The 13,461-nt window shown below is 44.4% G+C and overlaps 1 protein-coding gene across 1 annotated transcript in view; it reads right to left on the bottom strand.

The window, feature by feature from the left end:
- Positions 1–13,461, bottom strand: part of col28a2a (collagen, type XXVIII, alpha 2a) — a 145,582-nt gene that overhangs the window by 55,946 nt on the left and 76,175 nt on the right. Inside the window, exons 20-21 of the mRNA XM_078552112.1 lie at positions 1,256–1,324; positions 901–972 (exon numbers count right to left, since the gene is read on the bottom strand). Coding sequence (XP_078408238.1) covers positions 901–972; positions 1,256–1,324 — 141 coding nt within the window. The remainder of the gene's footprint in view (positions 1–900; positions 973–1,255; positions 1,325–13,461) is intronic.

Here is a 13,461-nt window from a genome sequence, read left to right as displayed (position 1 = left end):
TGGAGTCATCCTCCACCATAGGAATGACATTGCTAATGGTGGTTATGTTCATTTCTGCCCTACAAATAGTAGAAACAGTAGATCTGGTAATTATTCCTGGAAACACCTTACAGGGTCAACGTCAAATTGCTGATGTGTGCTTGCTTCTGCTGATCTTTTATGAATATCATGATTTATGTGCTTTATTTTAATATGGATAAAATGGTATGATCACAGCATTTTAACATGCCAATATATCATCTTTTCACACAATCCTGTATTAGATGATGATGCCAAGCTCTCCCTTTTCACCATTACTTTCACCTCACTAACCACCTGCATGCTGTCAGACTGTGTCCAATATGCTGGTCCCCCTGACAGGTAATGGCTTCCATCCCCAAAGGCATTAAATCTAAAATGCTCAGCTTTGCCTTCAAAACTCTTGGTGCTCCCATCTAACTAACTCCATAATTTCTCCAGCCCTCTGCTCCCTTGTGCGTACCCTATTTCTCTGACAAAGGACTTCTGTGCCTCACCCAGCTTTATCCCCCTGTTAATGGCAATGCTTTCAGCTGCCTGTGTTCTACTTTCTGGAACTTCCTCCCTAAACCCTTCCCCTTCTCCATCTTTCTCAAATTGTCTTTTCAGCCAAGCTATCAGTTACCTATCCTGAGCTCTCTGTTCTTTGCTGAGTCAGTATTTGGTTTCACATTTATTTCCAGCTTGTGAGAAACTGGGGGCATTTGTTATGTTAAAAGCCATTGTATAAATGGAAGTTAACATTGTAGATTTATTCCAGCATGAAAATTTCTGCGTTTTGAAAAGAGTGTATACAAAAACATCAAAAGCTACCAGATGGCAAAGCTCGATGAAATTCAAAAATGCTGATATGTACTACAATCAGTACAGAAATTATCTTGCCTTTGGCCCCATTGGTCCTGTTACTCCAGGTGGACCAACCAAACCTCGCAGTCCTCTCTGACCTATATCACCCTGCAGAAAACAAAAGACAAACATTGTTGAGAAAGACCCACAGCTTTTTCCTTTTTGTATTACTGAGCTATGAACAAATGTTTACCTTCACCAACCTGATGGTAATCTAGTCGACCCAATCATCTGCTTTTTGTAGAACCTACACAAATGTAAATCCTGCATGTTCCATAACTGGTGGGCAGGGTGTGTCATCCTGCCAGGTTACTCGCCAAGTGGTGAAGACTAAAACTAATCCCCATATCTCAATACAAATGCCATAATCATTCAGATTAAAAGATTTTACCTTCTCTCCTTGAATTCCAATGCCTGGAGCACCTTCAGCTCCTCGAGGACCTGATAATCCTGGTTCACCCTATGATGGTAGTAAAAGAAAAGGCTGAATGGTGAACGTTTTCTGTAATAATCTCAAGATCATTTATTTCTGAGAGAGCACTGCTGATTGTTCAAATACCATTTGGATGTTAGCTTTCTGTTCTCAAAAATGGAAGGAACAATTAGGGTCACCTGGCTGTATTATCAAAACTAAAACACCACTGTACATGTAAAAAATGGAGATACTAGAGTGTATGAATGTTAGTATAGAAAATCAAATTAATATTTTCAACTTTCTATCTATCTCTCAGACTCATTGGACGGGATTTTATGGGGCACTGGGATCCCCGTTCCTCCAGCTAAAAAGTCGGTTGGGGGGATGGTGGGGGGTGGGGTGAGGAGAGACAGGGAAACCCACCCATGTGCCCATGATGCTGATGGCTGCCCTGAAGCAATTTAGAACAAAGAACAAAGAAAAGTACAGCACAGGAACAGGCCCTTCGTCCCTCCAAGCCTGCGCCGATCATATTGCCTGACAAACTAAAACATTTTGGACTTCCGGGGTTCATATCCCTCTATTCCCATCCTATTCATGTACTTGTCAAGCTGCCTCTTAAACACCACTATCGTACCTGCTCCCACCACCTCCTCTGGCAGCGAATTCCAGACAATCACTACCCTCTGCATTAAACTTGCCCTGCACATCTCCTCTAAAGTTTTCTCCTATCACCTTAAATCTATGTCCCCTAGTAATTGACTCTTCCACCCTGAGAAAAAGCTTCTGACTATCTACTGTGTCCATGCCACTCATAATTTTGTAAACTTCTATCAAGTCGCCCCTCAATCTCCGTCGCTCTAGTGAGAACATTCCGAGTTTCTCCAACCTCTCTTCATAGCTAATAACCTCCAGACCAGGCAGCATCCTAGTAAACTTCCTCTGCACCCTCTCCAATGCCTCCATATCCTTCTGGTAATGTGGCGACCAGAACTGCATGCAATATTCCAAGTGTGGCCTAACCAAGGTTCTATACAGCTGCAGCATGACTTCCCAGCTTTAATACTCAATACCTCTGCCAATGAAGGCAAGCATGCCATATGCCTTCCTGACTACCTTATCTACCTGCGTTGCCACTTTCAGTGACCTGTGGACCTGTACACCCAGATCCCTCTGCCTGTCGATGCACTTTAGCGTTTTGCTATTTACTGTATAATTCCTACCTGTATTAGACCTTCCAAAATGCATTACCTCACATTTGTCTGGATCAAACTCCACCTGCCATTTCTCCGCTCAAGTCTCCAACCGATCTATATCCTGTTGTATCTTTTGACAATCCTCTTCACTATCTGCAACTCCTCCATAAGACCGAAAGACATAGGAGCAAAAATTAGGCCATTCGGCCCAGCGAGTCTGTTCCGCCATTCAATCATGGCTGATAAGTTTCTCAACCCCATTCTCCCCATAACCTTTGATCCCCTTACCAATCAAGAACCTACCTATCTCGGTCTTAAGTCTGAGGCTGTGCTCTCGGGTGCTAGTCTCTCTTACTAATGGAAACATCTTCCCCACGTCCACTCTATCCAGGTCTTTCAGTATTCTGTAAGTTTCAATCAGATCCCCCCTCATCTTTCTAAATTCCATCGAGTATAGACCCAGAGTCCTCAAACGTTCTTCATATGTTAAGCCTTTCATTCCTGGGATCATTCTTGTGAACCTCCTCTGGACCGTCTCCAGGGACAGCACATCCTTCCTGAGATATGGGGCCCAGGATTGCTCACAATATTCTAATGTGGTCTGACCAGAGCCTTATAAAGCCTCAGCAGCACATCCCTGCTTTTATATTCTAGTCCTCTCGAAATAAATGCCAGCATTGCATTTGCCTTCCTAACTACCGACTCAACCTGCAAGTTAACCTCAAGAGAATCCTGGACTAGGACTCCCAAGTCCCTTTGCACTCCAGATTTCTGAATTCTCTCCCCATTTAGAAAATAGTCTATGCCTCTATTCTTCCTACCAAAGTGTATGACCTCACACTTCCCCACGTTGTATTCCATCTGCCACTTCTTTGCCCATTCTCCTAATCTGTCCAAATCCTTCTGCAGCCTCCCCGTCTCCTCAATACTACCTGTCCCTCACCTATCTTTGTATCATCTGCAAACTTAGCCAGAATGCCCTCAGTTCCTTCATCTAGATCATTAATGTATAAAGTGAAAAGTTATGGTCCCAACACTGACTCCTGTGGAACTCCACTAGTCACTGGCCACCATCCTGAGAAGGACCCCTTTATCCCCACTCTCTGCCTCCTGCCAGACAGCCAATCTTCTATCCATGCTAGTACCTTGCCTCTAACACCATGGGCTCTTATCTTACTGAGCAGCCTCTTGTGCAGCACCTTGTTAAAGGCCTTCTGGAAGTCCAAGTAGATAACATCCATTGGCTCTCCTTTGTCTAACCTACTCGTTACCTCCTCAAAGAATTCTAACAGATTTGTCAGGCTTAGTGTTAAGGCTCCAACATTAGTGTCGTCTGCAAACTTACTAATTAGCCCAGTTACATTTTCCTCCAAATCATTTACGTATACTACAAACAGCTAAGGTCCTAGCACTGATCCCTGCGGAACACCACTAGTCATAGCTCTCCATTCAGAAAAGCACCCTTCCACTGCTACCCTCTATCTTCTATGACCAAGCCAATTCTGTATCCATCTTTCCAGCTCACCTCTGATCCCATGCGACTTTACCTTCTGTACCAATCTGCCATGAGGGACCTTGTCAAAGGCCTTACTGAAATCCATGTATATAACATCCACTGCCCTTCCATCATCAATCATCTTTGTCACTTCCTCGAAAAACTCGATCAAGTTAGTGAGACACGGCCTCCTCTTCACAAAACCATGCTGCCTCTCACTAATACGCCCATTTGCTTCCAAATGGTAGTAAATCCTGTCATGAAGAATCTTCTCCAATAACTTTCTTACCACTGATGTAAGGCTCACCGGCCTATAATTTCCTGGATTATCCCTGCTACCCTTCTTAAACAATGGAACAATATTGGCCATTCTCCAGTCCTCTGGGACCTCATCCGTAGCCAGTGAGGATACAAAGATTTCTGTCAAGGCCCCAGCAATCTTCTCCCTTACCTCCCTCAGTACTCTGGGATAGATCCCATCTGGCCCTGGGGACTTACCCACCTTAATATTCTTCAAGGTGCCTAACACCTCTTTTTTGATCTCAACATGATCCAGGCTATCTACACACTCTTCCCTAGACAAATCGACCGCTAAGTCCTTCTCTTTGGTGAATACTGATGAGAAGTACTCATTTAGTATCTCTCCCATTTCTTCTGGCTCCACACACAGATTCCCACCTCTGTCCCCGAGTGGGCCTACCCTTTCCCTGGCTACCCTCTTGCTTTTTACATATGTATAAAAGGCCTTGGGATTTTCCTTAATCCTGGTTGCCAATGACTTTTCATGACCCCATTTAGCCCTCCTGACTCCTTGCTTAAGTTTCTTCCTACTTTCTTTATATTCTCCACGGGTTTCATCTTTTCCCAGCCTTCTAGCCCTTATGAATGCTTCCCTTTTCTTTTTGACTAATCTCACAATATCCTTCGTTATCCAAGGTTCCTGAAACTTTCCATACTTATCCTTCATCCTAGCAGGAACATGCCGGTCCTGAATTCTCATCAACTGACCTTTGAAAGCCCCCCACATGTCAGCTGTTGATTTGCCTTCAAACATCTGCCTCCAGTCTAGATTCCTCAGTTCCTGTCTAATATTTTTATAATTAGCCTTCCCCCAATTAAGAACCTTAACCTGAGGACTCCTGTTATCCTTATCCACCAGTACTTTGAAACTTACTGAATTATGGTCACTTTTCCCGAAATGCCTTAATTGGCCCGCCCACGTAAAATGGCAGTGCGCCCCCGATCGGGGATGCCAATCGGAGGCGCGCCTCCTCACACCCGCTTCTGAACTCCCCCCCCACCCCCCCCACCCCCCCCGCCCCACCAACAGGGGAACAATTCTGCTCCTGGAGTTGAATTGAAGTCCAGGTAACTGCACTTTTATGGAGACAATTTCCTTCCTTTTAATTTCATGATACATCTCCCAGAAATCTGAGGTTCTTTCCGATGGACAGTCACAATCGCTTGTGTTGTGTTGTTTGTAGAAGGGGTGCCAACCAAATGGGCTGCTTTGTCCTGGATGGTGTCAAGGTTCTTGAGTGTTGTTGGAGCTGCACTCATCAGGCAAGTGGATAGTATTCCATCAAACTCCTGACTTCTGCCTTGTAGATGCTTTGGGATGTCAGGAGATGAGTCGCCTCAGGATTCCTAGCCTCTGACCTGCTCTTGTAGCCACAGTATTTATTTGGCATTCAGTTCAGTTCCCGGTCAATGGTAACCCCCCAGGATGTTGATAGTGGGGGATTCAGTGATGGTAATGCCATTGAATGTCAAGGGACGATGGTTAGGTTCTCTCTTGTTGGAGATGGTCCTTGCTTGACACATGTGTGGCATGAATGTTACTTACCACTAGTCAGCTCAAGCCTGGATATTGTCCAGGTCTTGCTGCATTTGGACATGGACTGCTTCAATGTCTGAGGAGTCGTGAATGGTGCTCAAGATTGTGCAATCTTCTGTGAACATCCCCACTTCTGACCTTATGATGGCAGGAAGATCATAACGAAGCAGCTGAAGATGGTTAGGCCTAGGACACCACCCTGAGGAACTCCTGCAGTGATGTCCTGGAACTGAGATGATTGACCTCCAACAACTACAACCATCTTCCTTTGTGCTAGGTATGACTCAAAACAGCGGAGAGTTTTCCCCTAGATTGCCATTGACTCCAGTTTTGCTAGGGCTCCTTGATGTCACGTTCAGTCAATTGCTGCCTTGATGTCAAGGGCAGTCACATTCACCTCACCTCTGGTGTTCAGCTCTTTTGTCCAATCTTGAATCAAGGCTGTAGCGAGGTCAGGGGCTGATTGATCCTGGTGGAACCCAAACTGAGCTTCTTTGAGCAGGCTATTGCTAAGCAAGTGCCATTTGATAGCACTGTTGATGACTCCTTCCATCACTTTACAGATCACGGAGCATAGACTGATGGGCCGGTAATTGGCTGAGTTGGATTTGTCCTTCTTTTTGTGTACAGGACACACCTGGGCAATTTTCCACATAACCGGTAGATGCCAGTTTTGTAGCTGTACTGGAACAGCTTGGCTAGGGGCGCAGCAATTTCTGGAGCACAAGTCTTCAGTACGGAATATTGTCAGGGCCCATAGCGTTTGCAGTATCTACTGCCTTCTCTTGATATCATGTGGAGTGAATGGAATTGGCTGAAGACAGGCATCTGTAATGTTGGGGACCTCCAGAGGAGGCAGAGATGGATCATCCACTAGGCACTTCTGGCTGAAGATTGTTACGAATGTTTCAGCCTTATCTTTTGCATTGGTATTTGTGGAGCCTCCTCCTCCAGTGAATTGTTTATTTGTCTACCATCATTCACGACTGAATGTGACAGGACTGCAGAGCTTAGATCTGACCCCTTGGTTGTGGAATCGCTTAGCTCTGCTTATCATTTGCTGATTATGCTGCTTGGCATGCAAGTAGTCCTGTGTTATAGCTTCACCAGATTGACACTTCATTTTTGGGCAGGCCTGGTGCTGCTCCTGGCATGTCCTCCTGCACTTTTCATTGAACCAGGGTTGATCCTCTAGCTTGGTGGTAATGGTAGAGTGGGAGATGTGCCAGGCCATGAGGTTACGGATTGTGGTTGAGTACAATTCTGCTGCTGCTGATGGCCTACAGTGCTTCACAGATGCCCAGTCTTGAGCTGTAAATCTATCCCATTTAGCACAGTGATAGTGCCACACACACAACATTGAATATCCTCCTTCGTCTCCACAAGGACTGTCATGAGCAGATGCATCTGTGGTAGGCAGGTTGGTTAGTGTCATGAAGCTATTAATGTATATAATATTTTGGAAAATATATTTCTTTTAAAATAAAAGTTTAGTTTGCTGGTGTGTCTTAATTGGATTAAAGCCAGCTAGTCTGGGTGCTTTAATTTACTTGTTTGAAATGTAAACAGAGAGATAGAGTGCATTTGCATTTTTTGAATAGAACATTCAGGAAGCGGGGTGAAAACTTGACGTCTTTCTAACAGCTACCAAGCAATATGTTTACATTACTAATAAAATTGGTATTATGAAAGGGGTTTCATTGTTAAAAGGTAAAGTTCAAAGAGGTTGTTGATACAATGAGAATTAACATTCAATGGGGCTGGTAGGTATAACTTCAGTAGTTTTCGGGCGTGCAGGCAGAGGCAATGTAAGATCGAAAGGCAGCTGCAAGCCTCCACAGTGAAAGGAAGCTCAACCTCATTCTTAAGGTGAAAATACTTTGCTTGGTGTTTGGTTAAACCTATGGATTGGTGTTGCCTTAATGGAGATTAGTTTGGGAATTAGTTAAAAGTTATGATAGTAGTAATTTGTAGCCATGTGTACATATATTTTAACCTGTGTAATTAATAAAATGTCTCATTTAGTTTAATGTAAAACCTTGAGAACTAGTGGTTTGATTCCTGAGTTTAGAGTCGCATCTCAAATATAACACTTAAAAATTATTGATTATGACAGTTGTTTAAAGATTTCCTCTGGGATTTTTAAATAACTCCGCTTTACCAACTGCATCAGTCGTAACAGTTGGGATGAGGTCAAGTTTTTTTTTCCCTTTTGTTGGTTCCCTCACCACCTGATGCAAATCCAGGGTAGCAGCTATGTATTTTAGGATTCCGCCAGCTCCATCTATGGTGGTGCTACCGAGCCACTCTTGGTGATGGACATTGAAGTCCCCCATCCAGAGTACATTCTGCGCTCTTGCCAGCCTCAGTGCTTCTTCCAAATGATGTTCAACATGGAGGAGTACTGATTCATCAGCTGAAGGTGTGGAGGTGGGGTGGGGTGGTGCAGTACGTGGTACTCAGCAGGAGGTTTCCTTGCCCATGTTTGACCTGATACCTTGAGACTTCATGGGGGCCAGAATCGATGTCGAGGACTCCCAAGACAACTCCCTCCTGACTGTATACCACCCTGCCACCACCTCTGCCGGGTCTGTCCTGCCGGTGGGACAGGACATACCCAGGGATGATGACGGTGGTGTCTGGGACATGATCTGTAAAGTATGATTCTGTGAGTATGACTATGCCAGGCTGTTGCTTGACTAGTCTGTGAGACAGCTTTCCCAATTTTGGCACAAGCCTGTAGATGTCAGTCTTGCAGTCATTGTTGTAGAACAATTAATCACATTTTGATCTTTCATCTCAGAAACATTGACACATTTCAAGATAGTAAAAAACCAACAGGAGCTGGGTTTATTTTGTCCTCCACAGGGGGTTTGCGTGTCTGTTGGATGTATCTGTCTGGATAGCAGTTCCCATTGTCTTTAATATTGATTAAAATGCAGCACTTTGCATTTTTAATCTCTTCCTTAGTTTGTGTGTTGGGTTTTGATATCTTTAGATTTCCTTTAAAATGTCTCTCTCTTCGCACTTCCTTTTGGAGGGGTTTCTTATTTGCTGTTCTCACCTTCGCCTTGGAAGGTGGCCTCGCATCTTAAAGCAGTTTGCTCTCTCATTTTTTAGTTGAAAGTTTTTTAAAAATCATTTTTCAAAAATAAAGAGGCATTTTTGTGACAGGATGCATAGAGTGAAAGAGCAAGGATGTTACGTTGAACTTGTGTAAGACACTAGTTCAGTCTCAGCTGGAAGATTGCATCCAGTTTTGGGTGCTGCACGTTAGGAAGGATGTGAAGGCATGGGAGAGAGTGCAGAAAAGATTCACGGAATTGGTTCCAGGGATGAGTAATTTCAAATATGAAGATAGATTGGAGAAGTTAGAACTGCTTACCTTGGAAAAAAGAAGGCTAAGAGGAAATTTGGTAGAGATATTCAAAATCATGAAAGGTTTGCATAGAGCAGATAGGGAGAAACTGCTCCCACTCATGAATGGATTGAGGACAAAAGGGCACAGATTTAAAGTATTGGCAAAAGAAGTAAAAGCGACATGAGAAAAAAACTTTTTCATGCAGCGAGTGGTTAAGGCCTGGAATGCACTGCCCAAGAGTGTGGTGGAGGCAGGTTCAATCGAAGCATTCAAAGGAAATTAGACTGTAATCGGAAAAGGAATAATGTGCAGGGTTACGGGGAGAAGGTGGGGGAATGACACTTAGTGAATTGCTCATTCGGAGAGCCGGTGCAGACACGTTGGGCCAAATGGCCTCCTTCTGTGCTGTACCATTTCTATGATTCTGTGAACTTCTCTAGCACCTTCGTGTAACTGAAATCTCATCTTTGGTACCATTTTAGTACATCTCTTCTGTTTTCTCTCCAAAGGCTTGTGATCTTTCTGAAAGTGCGGGGCAGAATTTTCCATTCGGCGAGCGGGGGTGTGCCCAACACACCGGAACGTAAAATGATACGTGATGATGTCAGGCGTGCATCCCGACGTCATCGCGCTGTCTCGCGATATTTCATTCGGCCGGCGCGCACCGGAGTCGGCTGCATGCCCGCCAATAATTGATAGGCCTATTAAGGCCATTAAACAGGTAATTAACTATGCTGCCTGTCCAACCTAACAGTTGGCAGGCAGGCACAAAGGCCAAGCGGCCTTCATGTTTTTTTAGGAAACCTCATCCACGAGCGAGGTAAGGTTTCCTAAAGCTAATAATGATTATATAAAAACTTTTTCTGAAAAATAAAAACATGTCCTATCTCATCTCGTGACACAGTCACATGAGGGGACATGTTTCATTAAATTGTTATTGTTTTAATTTATTCTTTTAAAAAGCGCTTCAATCTCCCTGAGGCAGCTCCGTGCCGCAGGGACATTGAAGTGCTCTTCCACGTGCATGCACGAAAGAGCACTGGACCCGACTCTCCCTCCTCCCCCCACCCACGCATGTGGCGCTGCAACCGCTCGCGATCCACGTTGGGAGGGCCTTAATTGGCCCACCTGCATGAAATCGCGGTGCTGAGCTGATCGTGGGTGGTGGTCAGCTCCATGACCGCCCCCGGCTGCTCCCGCCAAACCCGTCCAACGCGGGAGAAATTTGGGCCCCGGTGTCTAGAATACTCCAATGCAGAACTTTTGCATGTTGGTTGCACACCAGTTATTTTGCAGCCTGCATTTTGTCAAAATGGTTTTATGCTGTTTGCCATATTCAATGCACTTTCAGGATATTGCTAGTGTGTGAAGGTGTGTAGTTTAATTCACAATCCTGCAATTGCTTCATGATGATATGACTGCAACTGTCTTTGTCATGCCCAGTAAAGGCATGTCAGATTCATAACTTTAAAATATGAACTTTACTCAATGTGGAATCTTTTGGAACTGACTTTTCTTTTAAAATGGATACTATGTGCTTCAGAAGATGGTCATCTGACCTGATCTGCGAATTCAAAAACTGCCACTGTCTCGCAAGGTAAAAAGGAATACATTCTAGACAAAGAGGTGTCAACTACCTATATCCTTAGACCATCCAAAAGATATTCATGAGTCGAATCGGTCTTTCTGAAACAAAGATGGTGATTGTTTCAACCCCCCTCAGGATGAATGTCTTCAAACAATAAACCAGGTTGTGGCGAATCAACCTAAGACCAACACCATATTTGGAAAAGGGAACTATGAGAAGCCACATGGTAGGGCAGGCATGTTGGTCTCCCTTTGAATCTCTAAGTGCTGTCTGCAGAAAGACACAGCAGCACTAGAAAGGGCAGTAACTTCTATGCCTTAAGAACTGTCTCCAAACCTGTTCCTTTTCAGGAAACTGGCCCCCTGGTAACAAGACTACAAGCAACTTCGTGACTTGCAGAAAGTCCATCTCTTTCAGGGAATCCGGAAATCACTTCAGCACTTGACTCTGACTGTTGAACTCACCTAAACTGCACTTCAGGGGTGAAGATATCTTTTCCATCAGGCCTGCAACGCATATTTTCAAGAACAGGGCAATCATGTGAACTATGAACTATTCCTTTGGTTTATAATTTGTAAAAGTGCACTATTCTCTTTAACTGTACTTTCTGTGAGTGTGTGTGTGTGCGTGACTGTGTAAGCGAGTGCCATAGTGTTAGATTTCAGGACGAGCACATGAATACATATATAACCCCATGAAAAGCTTGTTCCTGGTTATTCAAATTGTTCACACTTTCAGGGGTTAAGAAATACACATGTCTTCCTTTTTAAGCTTACTGATTATGGACAGCAGAGAAGGGAACAGGAATTTCATAGTTCTCTCTCACCCTGTCTGTAACAATATTGAATAGGAAATATGAAACAAAATCTGGATCTGTGTCAAGCAAGGCTGTGTGATAGCCCCATGCTATTTACATCTACTTGGCAGTGGTTATTCAGCACATCAAAGATCAACTGCCCTCTGGTGTATTAAATACAGCCTAGATGGAACACTCTTTAACCTCCATGCCAACATACAGACATAGACATACATGATCTACAGTTTGTGGATGACTGCAGTGTCATTGCCCTCTCTGCATCAGTTTCGCAAGCCATTCTCAATCTCTTCGATTCTACATACAAGAGAATCAGCTTGTCCTTGAATGTTACCGGAACAAAACTCCTATCAGCCCACACCTGGTCAGCCAAATATTCCACCTCCCATACATGTTGAAGGAAAGACTCTGGAATATGTTGAGCACTTCCCATACCTTTACAGCTACCTCTCTCAAAAGGTCACCATTGATGAGGAGATCCAACACTGGATCAGCTGCGCAGCCAAACTTTCTACAAACTAAAGCAGTGAGTGTTTGACAACAAAGACCTCCGCAAGTCAACAAAAGAGCACAGCAACAAAAAATGCTGGAAAAACTCAGCAGGTCTGACAGCATCTGTGGAGAGAGAGACAGAGATAACATTTCGAGTCCAAATGGCTCTTCTTCAGATCTAAAGGGAGGTAGAGATGTGGTGAAATATATACTGATTAAGGAGGGTGGAACCGGTGAAGCTGGATAGAAGGCCAGCGACAGGTGGAGGCAAAGGAGAGATGGCAAAAGATGTCATAAACAAAAAGTCAAAGAGTTGTTAATGGTGGCTGTACTGGCTAAAGGAGGTGCTAATGGTGACATTAAGGAAGCAAAATATGATAATGACCAGACCAGGGTAAGCACTCTGGAAAGTGACAGATGGCCCTAGTGGGGGTGGGGTGGGGGAAGAAATGTCAAAAATAAGCTAAAAGCTGTGAATAAAACAATGAATGAAAATGGAAATAAATGTAAAAAATAATAATAATGAAAATAAGTGGGGAAAAAGAAATTTTTTTTGGAAAATTTAAAAAATAAATAAATAAAATAAAATAAAAATTAATATGGAAAAAAGGGGGATGAAAAAGGTGGGTGAGGATGGAAGGGAGAGTTCATGGTCTGAAGTTGTTGAACTCAATGTTAAACTCGGAAGGCTGTAAAGTGCCTAGTCGGAAGATGAGGTGCTGTTCCTCCAGTTTGCGTTGAGCTTCACTGGAACATTGCAGCAGGCCAAGAATGGACATGTGGACATGAGAGCAGGGTGGGGTGTTGAAATGGCAAGCGACAGGAAGGTCTGGGTCATGCTTGCGGACAGACCGAAGGTGTTCCACAAAGCGGTCACCCAGTCTGCGTTTGGTCTCTCCAATGTAGAGGAGACCACATTGGGAGCAACGAATGCAGTAGACTAAATTGAGGGAAGTGCAAGTGAAACGCTGCTTCACTTGAAAAGAGTGTTTGGGCCCTTGGACGGTGAAGAGGGGGGAGGTAAAGGGGCAGGTGTTGCACCTTCTGTGATTGCATGGGAAGGTACTGTGGGAAGGGGGTGAGGTGTTGGGGGTGATGGAGAAGTGAACCAGGGTGCCCTGGAGCTACGGTCCCTACGGAATGCCGACAGGGGGTGTGAAGGGAAGATGTTTTTGGTGGTGGCATCATGCTAGAGTTGGTGGAAATGGCAGAGGATGATCCTTTGAATGTGGAGGCTTGTCGGGTGAAAAGTGTGGACAAGGGGGACCCTATCGTGATTCCAGGAGGGAGAGGAATGTCTGAGGGCAGAGGTGCGGGAGATGGGTCGGACATGGTTGAGGACCCTGTCAACCAGTGGGTGGGAAACCTTGGTTAAGGAAGAAGGAAGACATGTCAGAAG

This window comes from Cetorhinus maximus, chromosome 11 (genome assembly GCF_964194155.1).
Source record: "Cetorhinus maximus chromosome 11, sCetMax3.hap1.1, whole genome shotgun sequence".
NCBI lineage: Eukaryota > Metazoa > Chordata > Chondrichthyes > Lamniformes > Cetorhinidae > Cetorhinus > Cetorhinus maximus.
The sequence above is the reverse complement of the archived record's forward strand: the minus strand, read 5'-3'. Positions and strand labels throughout refer to the sequence as shown.